Raw genomic sequence first — 14,381 nt, 5'->3', positions numbered from 1 at the left:
GAATCTGTCAGGTTGCCAGAATAAGTCCGCCACCATTTCAACAATTGTCCTAAATTTTTCAGTAATTCTCGGTCCATTCAAGGCTAACACTGTTTACTACAATTTTCAGCTTAATTCAAGGATGACTGTCGTTGCCACATGTTATATTAGTTCGCGTTATAGATACCGATTTAGTTTTGTTTTTCTTATAAAATATATGGTGTATTTCGAGTCTAAATCCACTATAATAAATAAAAATTAATTGTCACCAAAAAATGGAATTAACAGGTCAATTGAAAAGTCCTCGGACTACCATAGCAAAACACATTTTTTTGGCAAAATTAGTTTTTTTTATTCAACATAACTCTCTTCAACGGTGATCCACAGCATTGTTGTAGTACGATTTGTTCTTTGCTTCAAAATAGGCCTCAGTTTCGGCGATCATCTCTTCATTCGACGAAAATTTCTTCCCAGCGAGCATTCTTTTGAGATCTGAAAACAGGAAATAGTCGCTGGGGGCCATATCTGAAGAATACGGTGGATGAGGAAGCAATTCGAAGCCCAATTCATGTATTTTTGCCATCGTTTTCACTGACTTGTGACACGGTGCATTGTCTTGGTGAAGCTGCACTTTCTTTTCCTTCAAATGCGGCCGTTTTTCGGCGATTTCGTCCTTGAAATGGTCCAATAACGCTATGTAATAGTCGCTGTTGATGGCCCTTCCTTTTTCAAGGTAGTCAATGAAAATTATTCCATGCGCATCCCAAATACAGACACCATAACCTTGCCAGCCGGCTTTGTTTTTGATCAAAAGTGAGCTCGCACTTTACACAGAGTTTTCTCATACCCAAATATTCGTAAATGATATGAAGTACACGTTCAATCGATATCTTTAGAGTGTCTGATATTTCATTCAATTTCAATTTACGGTCATTCAAAATCATTTTGTGGATTTCTTTAAGGTTTTCGTCGGTAACAACCTCTTTCGGGCGTCCACTGCGTTCACCGTATTCGCTTCTCATTTCACCACGTCTAAACTTAGCATACCAATAATTGATGGTTGATTTTCTTGGGGCAGTATCCGGAAACTCGGCATCAAGCCAAGTTTTTGCATCAACTGTATTTTTTCCTTTCAAAAAGCAATATTTCGACATTCTTTTTATCAATTTTTTTCACAATAACAAAAGTTAGTTAACTCAAAATGTTATAATTCAAAAACTAATGATGTCTGTCAAATGTATACACGCATATTTTGAGGGTTAGGGCTAACTAAAACTAAAACATATGGATTTAATTCTAGTATTGCCATTTATGTGTCAGGCCGAGGACTTTTCAATTGACCTGTTATATGATGTCCATTAGAACAAAAAATAACATACATACAAATACATCCAAAACACAGTTAAAATGGAAATAAAACCTACCTGTGTTGCTTCTATATTCGCCAATATATCTTCTTGTAAGGTATCGGACAGTTAGTGCTGTAAATAAAAATATTTTCGATCAGTATTTTCTTAGTTATTATCAGAACGTAAGTTGAAGAAAATTTCTTGATCTACAAGAATTGAAATCTAGTGGACAAAATTAAGCACGTTTTGTCATTCTTCTTCTGTAACTGTGCAGTTACAGAAGAGCGTTTAAAATTTATATGGATATAGTTAATGGACAAACTGTTCACATGCTTTCCTCTTAGATAGAATTAAATATTTATGATGTATCATACTGGAACAGGCTTTAATCTATCTACCGTCTTAATAACAGATCTTTTTTTGTCAATGAACCGTTTTATTATCAAATAAACTCATTTAGTACAGCGTTTTTTCCAATTTTTATTCCTTCAAGTTTTCCAAGGACTTTAAAATAGACGTTTATTTCGATAATGATCAAAAATCAATCACCCAGAGAATATAACGAAAGTAGTAACAGTTCGTAGCTCAATTAATGAATTTTTGCCATGATGACTATATACGTACATTGATGAAACAACTCTTTTCTCTCTTCGCCAAATGCAGTCATTTTTGCTTCAGTTCAACACCCAACAACTTAAGTGTACGTTGACCTTGATCTCTAGTGCTTTGTGATATATCTCTGTTTCGAAATGATCCAAAAATGACAAACAAAATCAGAAGTAGTCCATCCATTACCATTGGGGAGTGAACAAGAATAAGTTTTCAGAAAAAATAAACAAAACTCTAGGTTTTTTGTTGTTAATCGAAGAAATGAACAAATTATAGCGAGACTGAAACGATATATTGAGTTTATAAATATATATTAATCCCAGTAAGTATCTGTTACTGTACTATATATAACTAGTATTAAATTAATACAAAGTCTCTGACAAAACAAATTGTTGTCGTATATTGAAACCTAACCTAACCTAACCTAGAAATATCCTTTATTGTAGAGTTAAATTCAGGCCGATAATAATTTCGAATGATTTCATCGTCACCATAATAAATATATGTGATGGAATGAGTACATCACAATTCGTCATCCTCATTGTGTATCGTTGGAAAGCCGAAAAGTCAACATCTCCCGATCGACCGGATTTTACGCCCGGTGACCCTATTGAACGGCGTTTTCTGGCAAAAAACGGTCGAGATTCCAAAACAACAGTCAGCCAGCGGCCGATATAATAACGTCGGCGCCCTGTTCCCGCCGACAAATGGTACCATCAATCTGTCGGATTCGAGCAGCGACCCGAAGGAGTTATGCGCGGCCCGACGATTGGTTAACGGCGGCTCCAATAAATCAGCCGATCGTCCAAGGCCGACCAACGAGCTCGGGATGGGTCGGTGGACCCGGCCTCAACCCCAAAATCTATCGTCGTCGAAAAATTGGGTCACCGATCCAGCGAATAACGCGAAAATAAAACGTCGCCGTACTCACCCGATTTGCCGACGTTCGATTTGCCTATGACAGCGATCCTGACTTTGGGTATGGTTTTTTCTTCGGTTTTCATTTTCTGTAACAAAAATGGGATGATTAGAAACGAAATGGTGATATCGCCGATTAGGCAAATTAGTATTGTTCGACTATAAGTTAAATAATCGAAATATATCGATGGTACAATCACTACATAGTATAAAACAAAGTCGCCTTTTCTGTCCCTATATCCCTATGTGCCCTTAAATCTTTAAAATTACGCAACGGATTTTGATGCGGTTTTTTTCAATAGATAGAGTGATTCAAGAGGAAGGTTTATATGTATAATACATGCATAATACACTAAGGCAACATTGCTAATTTTAGAGGTTTCTAACGTGATGTCGTAAATTAACCTATTTTTTTAGGCTTATTTAGCAATTAGCAAAAACGCTGCCTAACCCTACGAGTTAGATCAAATTAATGTACTACAGTATTGTACGCCATAAAAAGGTCTACAAATAATACTAATTCGACTATAAGTTAAATAATCGAAATATATCGATGGTACAATCACTACATAGTATAAAACAAAGTCGCCTTTTCTGTCCCTATATCCCTATGTGCGCTTAAATCTTTAAAACTACGCAACGGATTTTGATGCGGTTTTTTTCAATAGATAGAGTGATTCAAGAGGAAGGTTTATATGTATAATACATGCATAATATACTAAGACAACATTGCTAATTTTAGAGGTTTCTAACGTGATGTCGTAAATTAACCTATTTTTTTTAGGCTTATTTAGCAATTAGCAAAAACGCTGCCTAACCCTACGAGTTAGATCAAATTAATGTACTACAGTATTGTACGCCATAAAAAGGTCTACAAAAAAGTCCGGGATGGTGTATGTTTATCTTTTAGGGATAACCCACATTAACCATTTTTATTGTTTACTTTTTACGTGAGAAAATGGCTTATTTACGAAGCTATTTTAAGCAATACGGCATTAATCCTTATCGAATTAAGTACCTTAAATACAGTGTGCAATTAATATAGATCAATATGGTTCCTTACAGCATGTAAATTAAACAAATATTTTCGGAGATATTACAAACTTAAAATTTGCGTTTAAAAATGTGTAATGTAATAAAAATTGTATGAATTTAGATATTCCAAAGATAGCAGGAAATCTTCATAGTAAGTATAGGGGAAGAGGAATTGTTTTACTCCAAATTTAATGCGTGCAGGCCAAGGGCAGTAATGGATGAACCAAAAATACTGGATCGATTTTAATCATGTTTTCATTGAGTGACATAGGCATGTATATTTTATGCCCGTGCAAAGTCGGAGCGGGCCGCTATGTTTTTATATACAACGTTCATATTTTTTCTGTAGTGTATTTAATTTAGTATCAGCATTGCACCCGTGCGAAGCCGGGGCGGGTCGCTAGTATATAATATAATGATTAAGTTGGTGAAAAAATAATTACGATTTCTCTTATATTAATGTGTTAGGTCACTATTTACTTTTAAAACAGCTGAAATTCTTCGCGCAATAGACTCGTAGACACAGTTTCACAGTAGCACAGTTTCCACCGGAATATTGTCTAATTTTTGTAGCAAGACATTCACCAACTGCTCTAATGATGTTGAGAATGGAGATGAGGAACCGTCTCCTCACTCCTGACTCCCCATAATGGTTTAATCACTTTGATATTCGGCGATTCTGCTGGCCAGGGAAGATGTTTGGTGATATTCCGATGCTTCTCAATCAGTTTGTTTGTTGGATACGTAATATGGAGCATCGACGATGACTCGCAACACTTTATTTGGGAGCCTCTGGAGATATTAGATTTGCTAGTTGTACCCCACAGTTGAATACCATAGGTCCAAATGGGCCTAAGTATTGACTTATACAGCAAAACCTTATTATCTCATGATAATTTAGATTTAGATTTAAGCCCAAGCTGTTTGCGTTTTGTCATTATATGTTTTTTCCATGTTAAAAGTCTGCTTGCGAAAGTTCATGATTATTGAATTTTACTGAAGGACATGTTATTCTACAAAGGGTGATGTCACATGGGTAGATTTTGTCTCATTTGCTTTGATACGCCACGTTTTCAACCACAATTCGACTTTGTTAAGATGAAGTTGAAGGTTTCCTGGGACTGATATTGGATCCTCGTGTGATGATAAAATCGCTGTATCGTGAGTACATGTTGCAACAGTAGTGTTTCTCGAGGTCGGCCGGTCAGCTGTATATAATAGATATAACAATGGGCCAAGAACACGGCCCTGCGTAATATCCGAATATGTTGGGTGTAGGTCAGTGTATTCGTCGCCCTGTTTGACAATAAAATGTGAGTCTGTGAGAAAAACAACCATTTTAGAGGGAAAAAACAAATGAAATTGCAAAGTTTCGATTCATCCATCGTATAATCCGGACCTTGCCCCATCCGACCACTTGTATCGCTCTCCACAAAAGCATGTTAAAGGTACACTTCAACAGAGACTTCCGAAAATCATTTCAGCAAATTGTTTTCAGCTACATTAACAAATTAATATGTAATACAATTCCACAAACATATTTTCAATATAAATAACAATATAGAAGGACACACTAAAATTCCTTCTAATAAGTTTAATAGTATCGAAGGAAATTCATTGATAATACCGAGAAAAAAAGCTAATTATCTTTATACAGTTTTCATCGATTCTATCTAATCGCTAATATGACAGCGGTAATTAAAACGGTAGGAAATACCGGGAATTCTAACCGCTTTTGCAAACTATAACTGTTACCCCATAGGGCACCAGATCGATAAGGTTTCTATCCAGGAACTATGACGAGGTATCTATAAATATACGTATATGATGGAGATAGATATTTGATGTAATAAAGGCAATATTTTCTTTAAATCCACTTCGTGTATTTAATTTTTTGTTATTTCGAGGTCATCGTGCAGTTCTTCGTCGGTTAAGTAGCGATAAGCATTGGTAATTAATCGTAAAACTTTGTTTTTGATGCGTTGGATAACTAGTTGGTTTGATGTTTTAGTGCACCCACATATTTGCACCTCATAGGTCCAAATTGGCTTTATGATTGACTGCTAAACCAATCTGTTTGATTTTAGATCAAGTTGAAAGTATCTTTCGACTAACCAATACAGTTTTTTTGACTTTGCGTCTAATCTGCTCAGCTTTTGTCTAATATGATTTAGAGGTATTTAGCTGATTCTGTTTGAGGAATCCGGCATCCGTCAAGTGATATAATTAGGTAATTAGGTCATTCCGCCGCATAGATTTGGAGTTATTAAGCTGTATTTTCCAGTCCATTTGTAGGTCTTGTTGGCCGCTGCTTGTACTTTTTCTACAGCGTCAAGCAGAGAAAGTCAGCAGCGTCCTTTAGTTGTTGGGATATCAGCAGTATAGAGAAGATATAGGAGTGCTCCCAAGACTGTGGAACTCCAGTCGAAATAGTCTGTTATAGTCTAATATATCTGTTGTATTTTTACGTACGGAATGAAAGTGATTCGTACACGGAGAATGTGTCCTTGAATCTTTAACGATGAGCATCATCTGTGGTCCGTTTTTCCACATGGTGAGACTTATCCATCACCACCAAATTAACAATGAACATATTTATAGTCATAATACGGTCGTTTGCCGACCCCCCAAGCCATTCACAAGCGGTTATAGGCGCGCGGAACGGTTCTTCGGTCTCGGATTCTTCTTGTTTCTGCGGGCCGTCGGTTCGCAGGAGGAATGAGATATTTTTATCCGGCTCGTTTTGGATCTGGTCCCGCTCTATCCCGAATTCCAAGCCGCCGGCTATTAATAGGAAAGAGTGCCGGCGCCGGCAGTCCATATCTCCCAAAAAACGGTCGCATTTTCTGGGAACCGCTTATAAACTTTGGACGCTCAGGTGCGTTGTTGTTCGGATTATTTTATATCGAACGACCCGCACGGCCGACCTCCAAAGTGACCGGGCGTGGGACCGGTTGATCGGTCGTTCTGCGTTTTAATCGGATTCCCCGTTTCGTCAACGCTTCGCATTTCCTCGTTACCGCCTCTTTGTTCTAAATCTAATTTCTCTTTAAAATTTATAATTGAATAATATATTATCACGCAAAACTATCGAGACACATACATAACACATGGACTGAAAAGTCCCAAATCTAACACATATATCAATATCAATTTGTACTATCCTCCAAAAGATGCCTGTTAAAATGTTATCATATTCTACTCATAAGTTTGTGAATTATTGTACAAAGAGAGAAAATAGTTTTGTTGTTTTCAAAACAATGGATTAAAAACAATTCCGTAATTTAAATTTATTCTGCTTCTTGATGGGAAAAATACGATTGCATCGATTGAAAGGTGTTATAGGGACTCCGTTCCATCAGAAACAACAATAAAATTGCTGGTTTGCTGACTTCAGACGTGGTCGTAGAAGCACCGATGATGCTGGACGTCCAAATGAGGTGATGACACCAGAGGACATAAAAAAATTCCACAAAATCGTTTTGAATGATGGAAAAGTGAAGTTGCGTGAGTTAGCTAACATCGTAAAGATATCACAAGAACGTGGCACAAAAAGGCCTTAGTTATCCCGATGAGTCATTTCGAACGAGATATTTCTTCAAAAAAAAAGACCAACGAGATATTCATAATCTTGTTTTGGTTAACAGTTAACTGATTTTATTATTTATTTATTTTATTATATTATATTATTATATTATATATATTATATATATATATATATATATATATATATATATATATATATATTATATATATATTATATATATTATATATATATATATATATATATATATATTATATATATATTATATATATTATATATATATATATATATATATATATATATATATATATTATATATATATTATATATATTATTATATATATATATATATATATATATATATATATATATATATATATATATATTATATATATTATTATATATATATATATATATATATATATATATATATATATATATTATATATATATTATATATATTATTATATTATATTATATTATTTATTTATTTATTTTAATATATATATATATATATATATATATATATATATATATATATAAGTTTAACAGTTATAGTATAAATATAAAGAGTATATTAACTACAAAGAGAATCGACATTGAGAACAACATGGAGGTACGTTCCACGACAGCTCCACTAGGAGGGGAGTGATGTAGCGACCGCTACGACTTTTTAGACCACCACGCATTCACCTACACCAAAGTCAAAGGTTGGCAGCGTTGGTGGTTTGGTACCATGAGGTTCCTGGCTATAAAAGACCATCACGACGACGTCTCGCTATCTTTTCTTGTCTCTACCCCCTTGTAACAGTACCATTTCCACAGCGCTACCGTACTTCTTTTACCTTAACTTAATATCCTGTCAATTCTCCCGTCGACCACGTGCATCATTCAATATCGAAATAAACAAGTTTTTATTCAACCAGTGTTTTCAGTTCTCGTGCGAATTCCTTCCACAAAATAGTAGTGAGCGTTCGGACGAACAATCGCATCGACAACCAAACATTCCGACCGACCAGACGAACATTCCTTCAGAGTAATAACAAAAAACTTATGTCAACACGGATCACGGCAACCTTCAACATTAACAGAGGACCTTTTTTTAATAGTGACGAAGAAAATTGAACCATCCTGCAAAAAACAACAATTTATTTCGGAACCTGACGTTTTCATTCATAAAATCACGATACAAACACAAATCGACTATATCGGACTCCGAATCATGAAAAAACAAAGATGTGCGAATCCGTCAAAGTACTTAATCTTCAGGACCATTCTCATGGAAAAAATTGTACGAACAGCCGGTCCCTACGCACACATCGGAATAGTCAATTAAGGTGAACGACTTTATCTTGTCGCGTTCGTTTTCAACCATCGCGTCGTGGACAACTCGGAAAAAAATCGGGCCCGTGTCTATGGGGGATGGTGTTATTGAACCTGCTTCGTTTTCCAAGGTGTCTCGATTTGTTCGCAGCTTTATTTGATTAGATTTTTTTCCTCGTTCTCGATAGCGCCACAGACGTCTTGATGTATTTCAATTCATTTAATATATTCATTTTATGAGTTAGATTATCATTTAAATCATATAGGAGCATATTAAAAAGAAAAGAGAAGAACTGGATTTGAAATATAAAGAGAAATATATTGGTTAATTGGAAGAAAATCTCAATTAGCTATACATTATAAGTTGCTGTTGTATAAGCAAATTCTAAAACTAATATGAATCTATGGAAATCAGTTATTAATGTTCCGCCAAAAATAATGTAAATACAAATATTTCAATACTAAATCCTAAAAGGTGTCGTGGATACTATAGGAATAATTTTTTTTTAATATTTCAAAGTCTCCTTTATATCAACGAGGGGTTATCTGGACTCTGAACCACGGTCCTCGGCATTAAGCCTACCGAGTTGCCAGTGATCAACTTAGAGACCATCCTAGAAAACATCCGGTCTTACCCAGCCTGGTTACTGACGTAACTGGGATGGTTATTCTTTGTTGGATTTTCTACAATTGACTACAAACACAATTACAGTTATATTTACAAAATAAAGAACAACCATGTCCCAGCAGGAGCGAAACGCCAACGAAACCGGCAAATAATTATTTACACCAAGACCTTCAGATAGCCACCGTTACTCAAAAAATCAAGACAATCCCACATGCTGCTTCCTTATCAGGCGTTAGTTTAAACATTAGTTTTCGAATTTCAGGTCCAACTAATACTTCTTAGTAATTTAAATGATTTTCTTTTGTAACTGAATCGCTTTCATTGCTTTTGCGGCGATGGAAGCGAAATTCTTAAGGTATTTTTTACATATGTACTTGAACAAGTTGAAAAATGGGTGACTATCCGTACCTGGAATTGCTTTCGATACTGGTGATACGTCAGGATATTTATACTGTGCGTTTTTTACATTCATACTGACGATATTTATCAAGCACAATTAGCAATCATCTATATACATTTTCTCCAAGTGACCACTTGTACAGCTTTGTTCTGCACGTGTTATAAAACAATTTCGGTAACCATGGCTTGTCATTGTTTACTACAACGTGAGGGCAAAAGTCCCGCTACCATTTTAATTTCCTATAACTTTGTTCGAAGAAAAGATAAGTAAGTTTGGTTTTCATAAAATGTTTATTTGGTCTTTACATTTTATTTTCGTTATGATTGAAAAATTTTATCTGCTAAATGGTGACCGCGATTAGCTATGCAACTTTCGGCTCTTTTAAGACGTTTTTCATGACACCCTGCAACATCTGAACTGAATTTTTTCAATTTGGTGACGAATATTGTCTTCATGAATATTGAATCATTTGGGGCTTATTCCCATAAACTTTTGATTTAAAAAAAAACTATAAAAAAAGTCTGGTGCTGTTAAATCCGGATATTTGGCTGGACATGCTAAATCGCCCCTTCGCGAAATTAATCTTGTTGGGAAAACGTTATTCAATAACTGAATTATTGAACGAGCTGTTCGTCCATTTCACGCACAAGAAAATTTCGTCTGATGTCTTGGTACAGTTCAGCAGTAACAGTGACAGCAACACCTTGGTCATTTAAAAAAAAGGGACCAGTGATGTTTCCAGCATGAATAAAACACCATACAGTTGTTTTTAGTGGATGCAATGATGTTTCATGAATTTATTGAGGATTCTGTGTTCCCCAAAACCGACTGTTCTATACAACAAATACGGAATTGGATATGTAGTTGATGTATCTCATACAAACTGTTCAAGATACCAATAATACCTTTTATTTATTTGATAAATGAATAAAATATTGATCAACTTTATTGCATTATAACAAATAAAAATATCCAGATCACCAGTTACAACACTAACCCATTATACGAGCTGGACCAACCAGGAAGTCGGGACAGAATCTGTGTCCGATTTCGTAACACTCGCATCTGATCTATTTTCGCTTCGTTTTTTGTCTCTCAGACAAGGAAAAAAGGACATTATACATATTTTTTATCGTAGACTATTTTCCTGGATTAACATTCGTCGAATACCACGCCAAATTGTCGTCCGGCAACACTCGCCACAAGATAAATCAACTGGAACATTCCTGAGCCATCCGATTTATTTTTAAACGCTTTAAAAAAATGTATATATCGAAAAAATAGTCGGGATTCGATCCAAAATAGATCTTAAATACGGAATAATTGAAGTCACAAACCAAAAATTGTCAGTGGGCAATTTATATAGTCGACTATTCGATAAAAGTGTTTAATATGTCATCAGAGCGAATGCCGAGCCTCTTATTACAGATGTTTTAATTATTTTAAGGACATGGAATGGGAGAGATTTATTTTTAACGTCTAAATATTTTCGATACAATATATCTGTCATATGTTTACTTGGGTTTAGTTTCCACGTAGTTAGTGGCGGTGTAAAATCAAGAATGATATTGAAACAACTCGTAACATATCTGTTTTGTATTAGTCATTTTAATTATAGATTTTACACGGTTTAAACTGAAAACTCCTTCGCATTTTTTGCAGCTATTTATATCGGAAAATTAAGAGCTTTTTTCTTTTTCGAAAAATATATTCATTGATTATTTTTGTTTAATGATGTTTTATGAACACGACTATTTATATTCTAAGTGAGTTTTTTTATCGAATAATGCCTCTTTTGCAGTATTTCGCTGATAACTTTGTCACAGAGTCGCTTAGACTTTTCTTTGGACATTCTTCTATCCTTCCTTGTCTGTTCCATGCACTGTTAGCTTCAGCAAATAAAGTGTCTCTTGTCTACGTATTTTTCTAAATCTATATATGGTTCTATATATTTCCATTTTTGTTTTGTTTGATATCTTTCTTTAATTAATGAACTTGCTACTGATTGAGAAGTGTAAATTAATAGCTTTTTCAACTGTGGTGTTAATTTGTTCTTCCGAGCCTCCTTTACGTTGAATTTCCATCCCCAGATATTTGAATGAATTTACTCATTCTACCTTTGTATATTTATTTCCTGTGGATCTTCGATCAACATAAGTTTTGTTTTGTTTTGTTTAGTATTCTTCAATATCAGGAATCTCCGAAAATGCTGCAAGAGGTTTACAATATCCTGTCGAGATGTGATTGAACAATTACTCTGGATGGCCATCAATATCTTCAACTGAACTCAATATCGCCAAGTGAAGGAAATGGCCATATAAAAAGGAAATTGATCGAAAATGTCATATTTGTGCAAAGAGAACTGTTGAATGCATCAAGAAAATATACCATCACAAAAACTATCATTATGAACCAATTCCTGGACTAAACTCAATGGATATCATCTAACAGCCATCGTATTCACCTGATATGGCTCCGTTTAAATCATTTATCTTTTCAAAACTCATAAAATAGAATTCTACGTGAGAACTTAATTGGGTTCAGAAAAAAATGTTTGTACACAACAAAATGCATGTTGTAATATTTTAGAAATAAATTTTAGGTTTAATTGACAAATTGTTCATATTTTTGCATATAATGTAGGACATCTACAGAGACCTGTTTCACAGGTCACTGACAACGAAGGTAAGAATCTCAGAGAAAAGTTTCAAAACAATATTAACGTTAACACCTCCTTAGAATGTATTTTTTTACAAGTAATGTAATAATTGTTTTAAATAAAGAGAAATCAACAAACATCAAGGAAATAATACATACAGAAATAATCTAACACATTAGACCATTTAATTGTATGAAATGTGGTATTACTATTTTGTACACCATAAGTAACGAAGAATGGGTTTAAATCATAAGATCAAAAAACCTATCAGACAAGAAGATGCCCATTATAATTTAAGGGAAATACAAACAGGTGTGGTATAAGGACATATATTGGGATCAGTGCTTTATCTGCTGTACACTGGAGACCTGCCTATATTCAGTGAAGATATTGCCACATTTGCAGATGACACTAAAATCCTAGCCATTGTAGATAACGACACTGAACCAAGCAAAAAATTAGCAACAGATATTGCTGAAGTACAATGCTGGATAGAAAAATTACGTATCAAAATAAATCAATATAAATACAATATAAGTCTCCTATGGAAATATAGTCAAATATCTTGGCACGACCCTTGATGTTAAACTCAGATTAAGTACAAAAAATGTACTTGTTAATGGATATTCAACACTGTCACTATCTAAAAAGCTTTTACTTTACCAACAAGTATTGAAAACCAAAAGTAATAGAAACATTCCACAAGGATTCCAAGACAAGGTACTGCGAGGTATTGTTGAATATGTAATGATAATCTGCATAAGGACTTGAAAGTAGAAACAGCCTCAAAGATATGAATAGAGGCTCCATCAGCGCATCAGATTCTCCATCTCCTAGATATTGATTTAGTCAGAATATTAGAGAGTTAAACCACTTGATCTAGTTCAGTGAAGTTATAAGTAAGATTCATTATATATACACCGTGAACAGTGACATAGATGTTAAGCCCAAAGTGTCTAACGTAGAATAAGTTCTTTGTAACTTTGAAATCTTAGCAAATTAGGATAAAAACAAATAGTTATATTAGTGTTAGATTGTTAGACTAGATTGTTATAATAAATAATAAAAGAAACGTAATTAATACACTGTTAATTAAAATAAAAAAAATTGTTAAAAAATCCAAATGAATTTTGTTACAAGTGTATAGCAATGTCACTAAATAATGAGTGAAAATAAATTAATAAATCAAGACAAGATCCCTAGGAGATGCTCCAATAAATATTTGTCTGAAGAACTTCGTATATTCGGTAAACCAAGACTACCTAATGTTGTAAAGAGTAGAAAATCAACTTACTTTTAGTAAAACCGTTAAAGCTTCTTCGACAAAGTTCTTCAGGATGATGGTGGAACTACAACGGCGCGAATCAAGCAATGAGGCTCTGATAATGAGTGGCGCGTCTTCGAGAGAAGGAGAGATATATTCACGTTCACTGGACCCAACGGCGTGACGGACGAGACTGAGTGGACGCGTTCTTGCCAGAAGAAGCTGCTGCTTTATCCAGAAAGCGATCGGCGGTCGAACTGAACGACGCTGCCGACGACGCCGACGTATATATATAAATTCCCGTTGCTATGGCGACGCCGCGATGCCAACAAGTCGCGGCCGGTCCGCGTGTCAAGGATCCCCCGTCGGTGAGCGTCGAGATGAAGAAAGAGGCGCTCGGATCTCCGGCGGGACGGCCTTAACACCGTTCCCGTCCCGGATCCTGTCTTTTTCGTGGATTTTTTCCCGATTCCGGGGACGCCGGGCGAACTGGAGCGATCAGCGAAGGTCTTTGTCGTTATCAATTATTACAGGTGGTAAAAATACTAGAGACAAGTGGGGAATAAAGAGAACAATCTTTTAGTTGTTTGCGTTTTGTCACTATATGTTTTATCCATGTCAAGCGTCGATCAAAATGCATTCCCAGATATTTAAAGTTATCTGCTTGCGGAAGTT

The 14,381-nt window shown here is 35.0% G+C and overlaps 1 protein-coding gene across 1 annotated transcript in view; it reads right to left on the bottom strand.

Moving 5' to 3' along the window:
• LOC143202540 (ras-related and estrogen-regulated growth inhibitor-like protein) overlaps positions 1-13,964 on the bottom strand; it is a 29,260-nt gene extending 15,296 nt beyond the window's left edge. The window contains exons 1-3 of the mRNA XM_076414148.1: positions 13,737-13,964; positions 2,869-2,944; positions 1,404-1,460 (exon numbers count right to left, since the gene is read on the bottom strand). Of these exons, the coding sequence (XP_076270263.1) occupies positions 1,404-1,460; positions 2,869-2,941 (130 nt within the window). The 5' untranslated portion in view covers positions 2,942-2,944; positions 13,737-13,964. The remainder of the gene's footprint in view (positions 1-1,403; positions 1,461-2,868; positions 2,945-13,736) is intronic.
• Positions 13,965-14,381: the final 417 nt, after the last annotated feature.

The sequence above is a fragment of the Rhynchophorus ferrugineus genome, unplaced genomic scaffold (genome assembly GCF_030347505.1).
Source record: "Rhynchophorus ferrugineus isolate W39M unplaced genomic scaffold, kcgeb_rfMv2 rfM9, whole genome shotgun sequence".
Lineage (NCBI taxonomy): Eukaryota > Metazoa > Arthropoda > Insecta > Coleoptera > Curculionidae > Rhynchophorus > Rhynchophorus ferrugineus.
Note: the sequence above shows the minus strand (reverse complement) of the source record. Positions and strands in the feature narration are given on the sequence as shown.